Source organism: Helicoverpa zea, chromosome 1, assembly GCF_022581195.2.
Source record: "Helicoverpa zea isolate HzStark_Cry1AcR chromosome 1, ilHelZeax1.1, whole genome shotgun sequence".
In the NCBI taxonomy this organism is placed as follows: domain Eukaryota; kingdom Metazoa; phylum Arthropoda; class Insecta; order Lepidoptera; family Noctuidae; genus Helicoverpa; species Helicoverpa zea.
Window position 1 is genome coordinate 2814976 of NC_061452.1, and position 17041 is coordinate 2832016.

A 17041-nucleotide genomic window follows, 5' to 3' on the forward strand; every position below is an offset into this window, starting at 1 on the left:
AATTGGAACCTAAAGTAGCGAGTGCCAGTTTACAAATTTTCGAAATCGAATCGCTCGGACTCTCAAGTGAACGTGACAGGCACGGGATTGGTTTATTTCTGCCGTGATGCGAGTGCGAGATTCAGATTTTGACAGATCGAATAGTAAATAAATACAAACGCGATCGAATTTAACCAAAAAGTTCTCACGAAGATTTTTGTGGTGAAAGTGAAGTGAGGAGATATTCGTATATCAACAATTAAGTTTTTATTTAGTGAAAATAATACCAAAAATATGGCAGGACGCTTTTTCTTTGCTCGGAGGATGTTTGCGGCCGCAAAGGCCCAAGATGAACGCAACAAAAGCGCCAGAATTGGGGCAAGGGCTTGCGCATTTTTTAATTCGTTAGTTCACCTCACGGAGACGCAATTTAGACATAGATATAGATTGTCCAAGAAGATTTTTAAGTTCTTGTGCAGTTAACTGAGACAAAGCACAAATCTAAAATCCACTCTACGTGTTTCCTTGGAACATAAGGTACCTATTTATCAATTCATGTAAGTTACAATATCAATTTCCAAAACAAAACTAGGTATGTATATGATTGAAGAAACTTTCTCCTTCTTTTATTTGCAGGTGGTTACCGCTTTATTATTTTTTGCCACTGGATCCTATCAAAGGCCAATTAGAGAAGCAAAGCACGTATCCCAAAAAATGTGCAGTGTGTATTTAGAACAAGTAACTGAGGTTCTGACTCATAGAAATATATAAGCTTCCCTAGCACTCCAGGTGCTAGACAAGAACTTGTCTTCATTTTAAATTAATTAATTTAAAACAACTAAAAACTTTTTTCGGGCGTCGCGTCAAACAATAACCCCAAAAATTTTGAAAGACAGTCGTCCCATACGATTACATGCTAAAATGACGTCTTTCTAAATTTGGTAGGTTTATCCCACCAAGCGAACGGAACACCAACCTAATAAAAATGATCATCGCTATTCGCCGTGAGGAAACGTGATGCGAGTAATTTGCGAGATGGCAACTCGCACTCGCTTAAATATTGCATTCGGTTCGTTTGAAGTTGACTCGCTAAACTCGACAGTGAAGTCATTCGCAAAATTTTGTTCAACTCGCACTAGGCACTCAGTATCAAAATCCAAATTGTGAACTTCGCCTGTTTTGATCTCTTTGATACAATATTCTTGGAACTTAATACATAAAGAAGGTTATACTTAATACTATATGTAAGCTTAGTTGTCATTTTAACAATTATTGTACAGCCTACCTACATAAACTATTGTAAATTGTCTATGACATTGTACTAATTAAAATACAAAGTTAATTATAAAAAGCAAGCAGAGTTGTTATGTATTTATTATTTAGACATATTTTTAAAAATGTGTTTCTAAACATATTTACTATTGTCAAACTATTTTGTTCAAGTTTAGATTTAAGGGATTGTCTTTGACAGATGTCATAAGAGCGCGGCAATGTTTTCGGAGACGAATGGTGGTTCTAAATTTATTATTTGTATCTTGATGTTTTCAAGTGGAATTATACGTATTGGTCATTAAGTTTTGTCGGAGTTTCTTTTCCTACATCCTGCATATCTGCGGCTAGACTAAAGTTCAGAAGTGGTATCGACGAGAAGATTTATTCTTCTCCATCTACGCCTGTGGAAGACAAAAATAAACGTAAGTACTGATTCCATTTGAAAGTAAGCCTGCGGCCGGGTATTATGCAGCGATAGTGACCGGCTCATCAAATAATATTTCAGTTTAGTAATACACGGTCAGTGGGTCGTCTTAGGGGCAGAGACACTTAACGAGATTTAATGCGATTTAGTTGATAAAAATGTCGTGATATTTTTTTTTCTGTAATGAAAATACGAAAAACTGAGGACCGTATTTTGTGAAATAAGATTGGATTGCCATAATATGCGGTTACTGAGACCTGTGAAAGTAAACAACTTTTTATTTGATTTTGTTTATTTTAAAATGATCTACTCTCATAATTACTAAGTCATTCAGTGAAAATATGATGGAAATTGAGAAATGTACTGTTACTGAGATTTAGTTTGAAGGTAAAATAATAAAAAAAAAGTTACAGGATTGATGAGATTTTACAAGTTAATGTAAGTTTTTTTTTATGAAATGAAATTTATTTATTTGCTAGAATATAGGTACATTATGATGGTAAATACAATAACAAAAAAATGGTTTCACTATATTCAACTTATAAATTAGTCATGCAAATATTTAAGTTTTCCCATAATCTAATAGTTAAATTTCTATTATAATTCTGTTTCTCCTCTAGGTATTCTTTAACTGTATAAAAACATTTGTCAATAAGCCAATTTCTGAGGGACTTCTTAAATTTACTCATAGGTAGTTCTGTAATGTGAGATGTTATCTTATTGTATATTCGAATGCACATTGGGTAACAATTTCTATGGTACAATTCGGTTCTCATGAATGGTAAATTTAATTTATTTGGGAATCTACAGTTAAATGTGCATTCATCACCAAATTTCTTAAACATCATATCTTCATATGATTTAGTAAATTTGCAAACTTCCTCTATATAAATGCAAGCAAGTGTTAGGATTTTTAGCTTTTTGAAAAGCGGTTTGCATGATGTCAAATTATCCACATTATAAATAGCTTGAATACACTGTTTTTACATTGTTGAATGAACTGCAATTTTAACCCACAGCATATTCAGGTGAATGAAAATAAACATGTTACCGATAACATGTAAAATTATTTAACTGAATGTAGAATTATTAAAATGTTGAGAGAGTTATGAGTTTAAAACATAAGGTTAAAAGTTTTATGTTATGTGAGTTGATGTGTTGTGTATGTTATGTGAGATATTTTCCTCAAAGCCGAAACTAAGCTTTAATCTGTCAGTTTCAGTAAAATGGATCGTGAGGAGATGAGAAACAAAGGTCATGATGATTCTGGTTCAGACCCAGGGATGTCCAGAGTTCAGGACAAGGGTCGAGGAGCACTGGAATCGAGACACCGAGAGTCCAGTCATGAGACTTGGCCGAGAGGCTCCTCACGCGAGAGGCGTGCTTGGAGACAATGTTCAGAGCAACCAGGGGTATCACGGGTGCGTGATACTGAGGTTGAATATCGTGAGGATCTTGGCGAAGAGCGCCGAGATCGAAGAATGGTTCAAAGGACAGAAGAGAGAGCTCTTCATACACCTGCGAGGTCAATACGTCATCGGTCTCAGAGTGCTGAGTCAGATGCCCATGAGGATCTTCGAGAAAGGAGTTCGAGTTGGAACAGGCTACGACTTGAAGGCCAAGCACATTCGCGTCCGACTCCTAGGCGTGAAAGGAAAAGAAGTCGGAGTTCAACGAGAAGAGATGGTGAGCAATCACCATTTTCTAATTCTAAGAGATTTAAGCGTTCAGATCCAACAGATAATATTTTAAATAGTTTTTTGACAGTTTTGAAATCAATCAAAAGCTCAGATAGACCAAAATTATCTTTTAATACCAACATTGTACCGGAATTCGACCCGATGTCTAAAGAGCAAACTGTTTTAACTTGGTTGACAAAAGTAGAGGAGTGTGCTGAAATATATGGGTGGGATGATAGGGAGACCATCCATTACGCTTTGCCAAAATTAACTGGGGTAGCAAAGTCTTGGTACCAGAATCTGCCAACTATGATGTTTAAATGGACGGAGTGGAAAAAGAAATTAATTGAATCTTTCCCGGTACGCGAAGATTACGCTGAGCTTTTGAGTGAAATGCTAGCTAAAAGAGTCAAATACGGTGAATCACTTGAACATTACTATTACGCGAAAATAAACTTGCTGAATAGGTGTAGGATTTATGGACGTCAAGCTGTTGATTGTATTTTGTATGGAGTTGAAGACAGGGCTATTAAAGTGGGTGCACAAGCTGCACAGTTCTCAGAACCAGAGCAGGTGCTTAAATATTTTAGAACTGTCAAGGTAGGTAATAGCCGAGAAAATCGTGATTTAAATTCGAGTTTTCGAACTGATCGTAAAAATCTGGCTTCTACATCAAAATCGGGAAGTTCATTAAAAATTACGTGCTATAATTGTGACCAAGCTGGTCATCCTAGTTACAAATGCGAAAAACCAGCCGCTAAGTGTACGAATTGTGAAAAATCAGGTCACCTAGCCATTCACTGTTTTAGAAATAAGCGCCCAAATAAAGATCAGAAGGATAGCAATCAAAGTACAAACAAAAATGAACAGCAAGTGGCTCAGTTGAATTTAGTCGAGGAGCTCACTGCTAAATATTTGATTGATATTAAAGTGAACAGCCACGTAGTAGACTGTCACTTAGATTTAGGAAGCCAATGTTCCCTTATCAAGTTATCCAAAGCCAAAGAATTAAATTTAGACATAGTCACGCCGGAGGACTTACCTGTACTCAGGGGCATAGGCGCTAATTTGATTTCACCAGTAGGTATGACTATTGTTTCCATTGAGGTCCAAGGCTTAGAGGACAGCATAAATTTGTACGTGGTAGAGGATTATGTAATAAAGCAATCAGTTCTCTTAGGACAATCATTCACTGAAAAACCAGACATTGTAATCACTAAAACACCAACCGCAGTAATTTTCCGTAGAATTCCTAGTGTAAAAATGCACCTTGTTACAACTAAGGATATTGAGATTCCCTCAAATAATTTACGAGCAGTCCGAGTTTCCGCAAACCCGTACATGGATACACATGTTTATGTAAACGGGTCCGTGAGAGGTTCGCCAGGGGAAGAATATTACCTTCTTCCTGGCGAGTACGAAGTGAAAGGCGGTTTTAGCGCACTTTTAATACATAATGTTTCCCCTAATTCAATCACTTTACAGAAGGGTACACTTCTGACGCGAGTACAATGTAAAGGTGTAATTGATTCTGAATATACCTTAGATTCATACAATGTCACAATCTCTGAGTCGCAAAGTAAAGATACTTTAAACTGTAGTGATAAACTAAGTCCGGAAGAACGGTCAAGTCTACGAGAATTGATAGAAAAATATAATACTTGTTTTTCAACCGGGCTTCACGATTTAGGTTTCACTAATCTGACGGAGATGACAATTGAACTCGAAGATGAAGTACCTATTGTTTATCGTCCCTACCGTATGTCTTATGCAGATCGCGTACTTGTGAGAAATATGATACAAGAAATGGCCGATCATGGTATAATTAGGGAATCAACCTCTGCATTTGCAAGCCCAATAGTCTTAGTACAGAAAAAGACTGGCGAAAAGCGGTTATGCGTAGACTACCGTGCTCTAAATCGCAAAACCAAAAAGGAGCATTATCCTCTCCCTCGAATTGAGGATCAATTAGACCAACTGGCTGGGAATAAAGTTTTTACATCGCTTGACTTAGCTTCTGGGTATTACCAGATACCGGTTGCAGAAGAGTCGCGACATAGAACTTCTTTCGTGACACCAGATGGCCAGTACGAGTATAATAGGATGCCGTTTGGGCTGGTCAATGCACCTTCTGTGTTCCAGCGCACTATCAATAAGGTACTTCTCGAGGCTAAAATCAAGTACGCTATAGTGTATATGGACGACGTCCTTATACCGGCTAAAGATATTAACGAGGGTTTGCAGCGATTAGAAGAGGTCCTAGTCCTCCTAAAAAAGGGTGGCCTTACACTCAAATTAAGTAAATGTCATTTTTTCCTTGACTCTATAGATTTTCTGGGATTTGAGGTTAGCTCTGACGGTATTAGACCTGGACAACGGAAAACTGATGCGGTGTCAAGATTTCCAAAACCTAGGAACCTACATGAATTGAGACAATTTCTAGGCCTTTCGGGGTACTTTAGAAGGTTTATCGCAAACTACGCGTTAACAGCAGCTCCACTGACAGACTTACTTAAAAAGGATGTAAAATGGTCATGGGGCGAAAACCATGAGAGAGCTTTCGGAAAAATCAAATCTTTGTTGGTTGATAGACCGGTTTTGGCACTTTATAATTATACTGCGGAAACCCAACTACACACGGATGCTAGCAAAGATGGGTTAGCTGGTATCTTACTACAAGCCAACTCTGAAGGCATATTCCAACCTGTTTCGTATTTTAGTCGAAAGACAAACGCAGAAGAGCAGAAATTTCACTCGTATGACCTCGAGACATTGGCGGTAATAGCATCACTGAACCGTTTCCGCGTTTATCTAATAGGTATTCCTTTTAAAATATTTACGGACTGCAACGCATTGCGATCGACATTAGTGAAGCGTGATTTAATCCCACGCATCGCCCGTTGGTGGGTGCAATTACAAGAGTATGATTGTACCATTGAATATCGACCTGGGTTACGGATGTCGCATGTCGACGCATTGAGTCGCAATCCCGTAGATACAATAGAAAGCGATTGTTCGACACGCTTAGACGTTCTAGCTGTCGAAAAGGGCGAACAGGACTGGATTTCCACTGTGCAGTCTGCCGATGAGGAAATCAAAAAAATTAAAGAAATACTATCAGACCCTAACTCTGAACAACTCTTAGACATTCATCGTAATTATAAATTGAAAAATAACAGGGTATATAGGATAGTGGGCGATGAAATTAAATGGCTCGTACCTAAAGGCGTTCGTTGGCAGATTTTAAAAATGAACCACGACGACGTAGGTCATTGTGGCTATGATAAAACTCTGCAACGTATCCGTAAAAATTACTGGTTTAATAAGATGCGAAAATTCGTAAAAAAATACGTAGCTTCGTGTCTCGAATGTTTGCATCACAAAACCCCTGGTGGTAAACGCGAGGGAGAATTACACCCTATTGATAAACCTAGCGTACCGTTCCATACGGTTCATGCAGACCACTTAGGTCCTTTCATAAAAAGTAAAAAGGGTAACTGTTATTTACTTGTGTTGGTAGACGGTTTCACAAAATATGTAAATATTAGGCCAGTTAGGGATACAAAAACGGCAACTACATTAAAGGTATTGAAGGATCACATTAGTTACTTCGGAGTGCCTACGCGTCTCGTTACTGACAGAGGCACAAGTTTCTCTAGCTCAACTTTTAAAGAATTTGTTGTGCAGACCGGGATAAAACACATTATGAATGCGGTATCAACACCTAGGGCAAACGGCCAGGTCGAACGATTTAATAGGACAATCTTAGATGCGCTTTCAACGTCCACGCATGGTAAAGACGATAAAACTTGGGACGAACAAATCCCAGACATTCAATTAGGTTTAAATACAACGACACACAAAACTACTCAAAAATCACCATCGGAACTCCTGTTTGGGTTTAACATTAAATGCAGGAGCGAAGGTATTTTGAGTGAGGTCTTAGAAGAAACGGTTAACATAACCTCTCCGGAGGCATTAGTCGATGTGAGACAGGACGCGTGTGATAAAATCAAAGAAAAGCAAAACGACGATCGGGACAGATTTAATAGCCGTAGAAAAACCGCAAAAAGTTATTCCGAAGGTGATTTAGTAAGGGTTGAGAGGCAGGTGCCCAGCGATGGGCAATCACAAAAGTTAGTAGTCAAGTACCAGGGTCCCTACAGAGTATTAAAAGTACTACCCAATGACAGGTACATCATTGAAGACACTCCACTTTCACGCAAAAATAATCGTCGTTACGAAGCTGTAGTAGCGGTCGATAAAATGCAGCCTTGGTTAAATTTTAATAGAGATTTTAGCAGTGGTGAAGAAGACAATTCTGAAAATGATTAACTAGAAACTAGGTAATGTTCAGTGAGTCACAAAACAGTTATTTAGATAATTTATTGTCACTTGACAATTTAATTGTTACTACATTGTAGTATTATATCGTATTATAAACCGATACAATGTGCTGGTTTGTGAAAATAACGTAAGACTTAACGACTTCGAGAATTGTATGGCGTGTAAATTATGATAAGATTAATTAACACTTATTGTATTGAATACTTACTTTATTTTACGTTTGAAAGAATTATATTGTTGCTACATTTTATTTCGGATCTAAGGAAATCTTACATTTATTTCATTTCATTCATAATTTAACTTTAAACTTATTAGGTAGGTAATCTGATCATTTACAATATGTTAAAACAATTCGCGAAGGGACTCGCGCTAGCAGGAAGGCCGAGCTGTAAGCTTAGTTGTCATTTTAACAATTATTGTACAGCCTACCTACATAAACTATTGTAAATTGTCTATGACATTGTACTAATTAAAATACAAAGTTAATTATAAAAAGCAAGCAGAGTTGTTATGTATTTATTATTTAGACATATTTTTAAAAATGTGTTTCTAAACATATTTACTATTGTCAAACTATTTTGTTCAAGTTTAGATTTAAGGGATTGTCTTTGACAGATGTCATTAGAGCGCGGCAATGTTTTCGGAGACGAATGGTGGTTCTAAATTTATTATTTGTATCTTGATGTTTTCAAGTGGAATTATACGTATTGGTCATTAAGTTTTGTCGGAGTTTCTTTTCCTACATCCTGCATATCTGCGGCTAGACTAAATATATAACATATAGTTGTAGTAAGTATCCAATCAAGGTGAGTAGGCAGCCTTGTATGAATCACAGGCTGTAGGTAGGTTTACCCAATAAGCATGAATGAGCTTCGACGCTTGTTTTTATCTTACGAGCTACGAATGACGAAATATTCATTCGAATCGTTCGAAACGTTAAGATATTCGCATTCAATTGTTTTTTAATGGCGCCCATTAAAGGCGCGTGTTAATTCAAATTTAGAATTATTTCTATTAGATATTTATTCTAATCCAATTTAAGATTGGTGCGTTCGTAACGACCTCTTTTTGTGCAATTTGTAACCCTGGTTTAATGCATAAAGTTACGGCCGTTTCCAATACTCTATGTATGTGTTTATACATATTTATGTCTGTATCTGTCTGAAATTCGACAGTACTTGTATCGAACTAATGTCAGAATTCTGTCTCTAGTACTTAGGGTGTTATTAGACCAATCGATCAATCGTCGATCGACGGCATCGATCGACTGGTCTAATAGCTTTACTTTACTGGGTCTAATAGCGGGCTTGCAGCGGGTGACGTGACGGCGGCGTATACTAATCCATTCTGCCATCGATCGATGCCGTCGATCGATGATCGATCGATTGGTGTCATAGAAACTATCGATCGACGTCTACTAATCCATTCTGCCATCGATCGATGCCGTCGATCGACGATTGATCGATTGGTCTAATAACACCCTTAAGCAAATCAAAAGATGGATACAGTATTGGGATTGGGACCGTTAGTTAGACCGTTAGTAAATGACGTTGGTTTCCAAATGAACATGATTACGTAAACGAAGGTAAATCAGTTTATAGGTATAATGGCAGCTTCTGCCCGCGGCTTGTGATTAGGTGATTACTCCATCATACATGCGAGATTACTTACAAATCTTGCGCAAAATGTTTTCATATTGTTTGTGCTATTCCAACTTCATATCACAATAATATTAATGAAGATTCAGATTGACAATTGTAATGCTTTTGTTTTATTTTTCCATGATTAAAAATCGAACACCAGAACTGACATCAGAGATTTACAGTGCTCTCAACTCTGACCCTGGCAGATTTTTTTACAAGTTTGACATTGCTGAATAGAACGTACTTAATAATAATTCTTTGAAGTACTTCAAAATGGTTTCCCTTAATAATCGCAGATACTTACTTTCATTTACCTAACTAGCAATATTGAAAAAACTAAACAGTACTTCTGTTTCATAACAGAACGTTGCCGATAAATAAAAACGGTTTATTTCCTTTCTCCTTTAGGTAACAATCTGGATATTACTGCAATAAATCGTCTGGCTATAAAAACTAGTATATTCACTCCATTACGTTAAGAAAATGTCTATCTACATAAGTAACTGGCATAACTTAGGCCTTACACAAGTTTGTTTTTGGAGAAACCCCGTTCATTATATCATTTATTCGTTCAAATAACCGTTTGTTGAAGTTTTAAATTATGTTTACACTAGCATTTGCCCGCAACTTCGTTCGCGTGGAAAAGTGACTACCAGCAGATTTTTGATTTGACCAATAGATGGCGCTATATGTCCGGAATAATTTTATTTTTATTTTTTTTTGTAATAAAAACTATCCTATGTCCTTTCTCAAGTTTCAAACTATGTCTGTACCAAATTTCACACAAATCGGTTCAGTAGTTTAGGCGTGAAGAAAAGACAGACAGACAGACAGACAGACAGACAGACAGAAAGACAGACAGACAGACAGACAGACAGACAGACAGACGGACAGAGTTACTTTCGCATTTATAATATTAGTTTGGATTACGTTAAGAGTAGCACACTGAAGACTAAACAGTCAACCGACAGTTGACCCGATGGTTGGCAAAAAAATTAAATGATTCCAATCAAAGTCGGTCTGATACCGGCTGAATACCTGATAGTTGTAATGTGCGTACAATACGTATTCATCTTCATACTGATTTATGAGCCCAAACAAACTATCGGCCCACTAAAAGTTTGCAGTTTGTTAAAATTTTTGGATATTTTAATGAGAGCGCGTGTAACCTTAGCCAAAAGTTTAAAACGAATAATTTAGAATAGAAATTTTTATTTATTGGGTGCAATTTAAATTTAAAACCAATCAAATGTATAGAGTTACAATGTTTATTAGTTTTATTACTAACGACCATGTTCACATATCGTTAGGGTAATTTAAAAATAAATTGCATTCATTAAATAATCTTTAATATCCTCCATATTTATGTCACCTTGCACGGACTACGCTTAGATTGAATGATAATACCTAATTTGTTTTTAAAGGACTTCAGTAACTTAATATTACCCCAAATAATAATATTTTAGTTACCTTGAAAATTGCTCATTAACATACACACATGTGAAATAGAAAAACAGTTGGTCCCAAGCTAGGGGCAGCCAGTATTTTAGTGACCCATTTAAAACCTCTTTTCCAAGTTAATCAGGTAAAACTTTATCTTAAATTAAAACTCAATAACTTCATACAACTTAGTTTTGCAAGGCGCCATAGTCCGACGTTCCGTTCCGCCCTTTACAATGTCTGGTCAGCGCTAACAAAAACTGAGCTTACCAACAATGGGAGGGTCGGCCTATTTCACACGTATCCCTACACCGCTGTGGTAGGTAGCTGGCAACGATGACGGGTACACATTCCTTTGTTTTTAAATAGGTAATTGAGAAAAAAAAACACTATTACTTTGTTTTTAATACTTAAAAAGTAAAGAAGAATACTTTTCGTACATCTAGTAATTTTAATACACTTTTTTCATTTATTAAATTTAATAAACAAGGTATTGCTAACTCCGCTCTTATTGAAACAGTTAAACCGACATAGATTTGTTGAAACGATAGTTTGAATTTTGGGAAATGTTCGAAAGGTACCGCGGAAAGCAGATACTTATATTTATTTTCGTAATTTAAACAGTAATCTTATCCTGCATTTTCACAATTAGAACACGAGAGTTCAATAGCATATCAAGTAATAAAATTATTTGAACTCCGTTTCGTAGTTTTTATTCAGCCACGCGAAAGAAGACTGATTTTATCCGTGAGATATTAATATTATAATTTAATTTCAATTTTTTATTACTAAAGCGTGTTTTTAAGACCAATTAACATATCTTTATTAAATTAAGCTTTAAAGATATGATACTTACTATTTGTTTGTTTGTCTGTCTGTCTGTTTTATAAGCACACTAGCAAGTGCGTTAGCAAATGGCCTGCATTGTTACCAGCTGTTAATATATTCTAATGAATTATAATACTGCTATTGTTCAGTACAAATACATGTTAAGTACATAGGCGTTATACATATACCTATTGTTTATTCCATAAAATAATGTAGGTGCAGTGTGTACTGGTTCAATGTGACATTCCAGTAATAATAGAGCTAGAATACAAAAAAGTAAATACATATGAACCTACTTTTAACATAACAATAACATCATTGTTTTACTTTGTTTTAACGTGTTAATTGACTTAACTATTTTGTAACTTGCTTATTAAAAACTATTAAATACCAACGTAATGCCTTATCAAAATATATTTTCGTAAAATATTCCAGCAACCATAGGCCGTCAAAAACAGCCAGTGCCATGTTCCATTCTTAAAAAAAAAGAGAAAATAAAACAACTTCACGCCAGCTAGTTACCATGCGGCGTCATTCCAGCCCCGACTGCAAGTCGGGGTGCACTCTCTTTTATTTCTATTGACGAAGCTCGCTTTTTGTCTAGCTGGGCTGTGACAAATTTTATTATTGCTTTGTACTCGCTGGAGAGTTTATGATAACTTCGATAGTGATGTTAGGGGAAACTAGGGCCTTTTTAGAATGACACATGACGACTGTTTTGGAATGGAGAAATATTTCTGGTTTATTAACTCAAACCGTAAGCCTATGTGGCCCAAATAATTTTGAAGACCAATGGTAAATGTATTGGTCCCCAGGCCCCCGTGTTTAGTCTTCAAGGTTTATTGAAATCTTCGCCTGTGACTGCGATCATACGATGGCATGCCAGTTAAAAAAATAACAGAATTAACAAACTAAACGTTACTTATGATTCTTGTAAAAAAGTAATATATGAAGTACTTGACGTATTTGAGTTCTGAGGTCATGAATGTCATCAATATGTTGCTACTTCAGAGATAATGATGTGTTCGCTTGATCAGTGTTGCGAGATATTCTTTACATTGCTTAAATTATACAATATCGACGTCTTCTTTCCTTCTTGATGATATGTATATGTTCTTCCTTTTCGATGGCGTAATTAGGGCGATGTTGAGCTCTGAACCTAAGGTGCCAGTTTAATTACAGATATTTAACATTTATGAATGAACAGTAGAAATATTATAAAGGTTTTACTAAGTGCAGTATAAATAATTAAAATAAATAACAAAGATGCAGCCTAGCGTTAGATAAAGTTCTGTCCAACATGTGGAAAGAATTAGGTACTCTTCTCTCTTCTCACAAACGAAATTAGTCATACTTTGACAAGTGTCTTGTCACAAATGTGTCCAAGTTTCAGTCAGCATTTTTTTTATATTTCAACGCAAAATACGAGCCATACATTTTTCAGTAACAGTACACGAAGAATGTTTGTTCACCTGCGAAATGATAAGCAATATTTGCATCGATAAAACATGAGTTTACCGTCTGTTAATCCAGATTTCATAAAAGCACATTCCAGTTCAAGTTGTCATTCAAACAATATCGTGCCATATTTTTATTTCACAAGTAATATTTTTCTTGTTATTACTAACATTAATATATAAGCTATATGTAATACTAACACTATGGATCATTGTTGTCCGAAATAAATGTATTTTATTTATTTATATTATTTAATATGATCCTTTATTGCATCTTCAGGGAAAATATTGTTTTTATCCGTTAATGTAACTTTTACTCAGTCTCTCACATTTTGTAAACAATAATACCAATAAAATGAACTGATACCATTTTGGTAACGATTAAACTCCTTACAGGCCGTTAGCTTTATTATGTTGGCGTTTCTTTCCGGACCATCGACATTTTATGTCTACTACTTCAGTAGTGCCAACTTTGCGGTATCGAGTTGCCTTGCTATAGATTAGTCTGAATATGCAAAGACTAGCCTATCCGTCGCCACAGAATGCGTTCTAACCACTCAACATTTCACAAACATAGGTGGCCATTTTAAATGCAAAACGTGGTTGCAATTTATGCTTTGGCATTTGAAATCTGCGCAATATACCGTGCGGCTTAGCATAGGTAGTTAGGTACTACTTCTGCCAATTATTACAAGATTATTACATTACTGAGGTTCTAACAGCCAGTTTCTTCATCAAAAGTTAAAGCCAAAGTAAAAGTCAAAGTAATGACTAAAGTTAAAGTAACGGTTAAATTCAATTTTTCTATGAATTTTGCTGTCACTTTAGCCTTGAAAAAACGAATTTGACCGTTACTTTAACTTTAGACATTACTTTAACTTTAACTTTTGATGAAAAAACTGGCCGTAAGAGTCTAAACAGTGCCCACGAAAGTAAACCTAGCAGTGTTGATTTTTTACAGAAAATTACCTTTATAGTACTGGTAGTGGATGGTGAATCATGCACCATAAATAATTCCCCAAGGCTGGCTTTATTTAAAACACACATTAAAAAGTCTTCTGCCTTCACATTTGATTGATTTATCGTTACATAACTCGGCCAATTGAACTAGCATATCGCTTGTATTAGTTCGAGCTAGCATAACTATTCGCGGGAGGATTTACTCATCATATCGTTGATTAAACTTGCAGAAACTAGCGGATGGATTAATCAAAACCTTGGCCCATTTTGCTATTGTTGAGAGCTTGAAGTTTAAAGGGTGTTAGTCGCACCTGGGTGTCGGGGACATGCGACTATTGTGTCTTAGAAAACCCGTTCATTTTGTACGATGAATATCCTGAATCCTGGGTGAGACCCTCCCTCTTTATCCTTCATTAAGTAAGGGATGCTATCCCGTATGGAAGTGCGGAACGGGTTGCAATATCTTTAACATTTTTGTCAAGGTCGCGTTGAAAGATTTTTGCGATAATACAGTATTTTGTGACGCTGTTTTGGTAAAACAATGAATGAATGGATTTTCGAATCTACTCATTATGGGCTACCTACAAGCCTTTCGATTGACGCTTGACTTTATAGTAGGCAGGCCATATAATCCAAGGTTTTCCGTTCCAATCACAGATGTTAGGCTTCCATTGGAAAGGTCTGAAGAGATAAAATGGGTGTAGGATAGAAACTGCCTCATTAACATTTAAAGTTAATGTTTAGTTAGGTAGCCTACCTACCAGATAAGATTAAGATGGGTAAAAGAATGGTAGGTGGGTAGGTACTGGGTACTAATTACATTAATTACTACATGTCGATACCTACTTGGGCCAAACTTCACCGCCAACATAAACGTTCGTTTTTCTTAACAACTGTTTACCTAGGTACCTACTATGAATTTTCACGTAGGTACCTACAAGTTTTCAAGTTCACGGACTTTTATGTTGAAGGTGAATTTGGACCTTAGAGATAGTAAGTAGGTACCTACTTATAATTTTAAAGGTACTTAACAATCTTTAAAAAGCTTGACCTTAGGCAAGATGCATGAAAGGTAGGGATAGGACACCTATGTTCTACGGCTAAGTAAATAGGTAGGTAGGAAGAAGGTATCTAACTAGCTGGCTTTCATAGGTCACCTTGCTTACGTACCTAGCTAGACAAATTGCAATAAAGCATGACTCAGAAGTTTCAATAACCCTTCTCAGTGAAGCAAATGAGTTGGTTAGTGAGTGTTTACTAATAAATAAGACACGGTAATGGGTTCACGGCAGTGAGCCGCGCGCCCGCAGCCGCCCGATGGCTATGTAGGTGTGCAGTGTCTCAGCTTTCTCCCAAAACGTGGGCGACACGCCGCTCTCATTCATGAGACGACTGTGTTTACACCACGCCGCACACTATCCAACGACACTCACTGATACCGAACAAAAATAACGCGACACAAATCAATGGGAACGAACGAGATAACGATTGTTTACCTGCGATTACCGAACATTCAAGGTAACCAACCTATGTAACTCAGACACACCGTATAGTTTGCACGTTAACTCACATAACAGACTCAAACACAAGTTTATACTCTTATTCGAACTCTGTTGACGACTATTGACATTGAAAACAGTTACGCAAGTAGATGCAACTAAGTACCTACGGTTGAAATTAAAGTCAGCGTTACGTTTACCAGACCAAACTCCCGTTCCCTGTGTTCACACAACAAAAAGCCGGGCGAGTGCCGCATTTAAGACGGTCCCCCTTACCTCTGTCGCTCGAACGTATCCTGCGAGGACTACACAAGACAGCCATAGGTATATCCTCAAATGCATCACAACAATGTGAACCGGATCGGTCGCACCAGCAGTATGACACTATCACACAATAATAACACAGCACAAAACAATTTGCTGTTATGTTATTCCACTAACACCATACACACGGGTCGAAACGGCGCGCGAAACGACATGCGGCGTCGGTTTGCGATTGTAGTAAACTGAGTGCCGAGTGGCGCTTGGAACTCGGTTCAGTGCGTTGAGGGCGCGCGCCCCGCACGCGGCGCCTTCGCAGCTAACTTCGCTCGCGTGAGCCGAGTTCGGTCGTCGCCCGATGGTCGATGGAGCTATATTTCGCGTCACGCACTCCTATTTATTACGGCGGAAGAATAATGGCCTAGTCGTCGCGTTCACAAAAACAGGACCCTAATTCTCCTTCCGTTCGATCAACGCAACAGCGGCTTTACAAACAATTCCGTCGTTTCCCTATGCATTCCCACAAAGTAACTTGTTCTAATTTTGGTCACGAACGGCCAAGACAGAAATATTATTTGCTAGGGCGACGACCGTCTGTGTATAACATTGAAGAAGATACGTCAAAACAAACAAGTCGTCAGATAGCTATCTAAATGCATCCATACGATTTATTCCTAGCAAAGACATAAGGTCCCTATTTCATAGCATAAATGACCAATCCAGACAAATCAAGTCTATATGAGAGACATTTTTATAGAAAGAGCGTTCAACTGAAAGCGAAAGTGCTTTTATAAGTTTCAGTAACACGCTGTCTGTCTAGTTTCTAACTTAATGAACAAGTGGATCCAATGGATACCTAGCTTTAGCAGATTCTAGCAGACCTAGGTATAAGGTTTTGTAAAATACCGCCATCTGTTGAAACCTACAAGTAACTAGTAAGTAAATATAATTTAAGATAGAAGCATATTTTGTGGCAATGATACATTTTTAGATAGTAGATACTTATGTTTTTTAAATTTATTGAATTTGTTAGCACGATTGAAATAAATGTTTTACAAACCCCTAATTGCAGAGAAAAAAATATCGTAACTTTTAACATGGAAAAGAAAACTCCCTTTTTGAAGTCAGTTGATAATTGTTATAGTATAAAAACATAGATGGCGCTGTGCTCCATATTGTCTTACGTAAAATAAAATTATTACCCCACGTTCGTTTTTTTTTATATACGTACTTAAATTCTTTTCCTCTTCAT

The 17041-nt window shown here is 36.8% G+C and overlaps 2 protein-coding genes and 1 long non-coding RNA gene across 4 annotated transcripts in view; 1 reads left to right on the plus strand and 2 right to left on the minus strand.

Moving 5' to 3' along the window:
- The window catches only part of LOC124630305 (syndecan), a 275530-nt gene extending 259483 nt beyond the window's left edge, over positions 1–16047 (minus strand). For both annotated transcript variants that reach the window (XM_047164156.1, XM_047164146.1), the window contains exon 1: positions 15805–16047. In XM_047164156.1, coding sequence (XP_047020112.1) covers positions 15805–15870 — 66 coding nt within the window. In that variant the 5' untranslated portion in view covers positions 15871–16047. The remainder of the gene's footprint in view (positions 1–15804) is intronic.
- On the minus strand, positions 1318–8472 carry LOC124630332. Its single transcript, XR_006984415.1, has 2 exons — positions 7910–8472; positions 1318–1652 (listed from the first exon to the last, which is right to left on the minus strand). It is a non-coding gene; the product is annotated as an uncharacterized LOC124630332 (long non-coding RNA).
- Positions 1545–4537, plus strand: LOC124630324. The gene is made up of 2 exons (XM_047164185.1): positions 1545–1673; positions 2892–4537. The coding sequence occupies exon 2, from the start codon at positions 2933–2935 to the stop codon at positions 3425–3427; it is 495 nt and encodes a 164-aa protein (XP_047020141.1). The 5' UTR covers positions 1545–1673; positions 2892–2932; the 3' UTR covers positions 3428–4537.
- Positions 16048–17041: the final 994 nt, after the last annotated feature.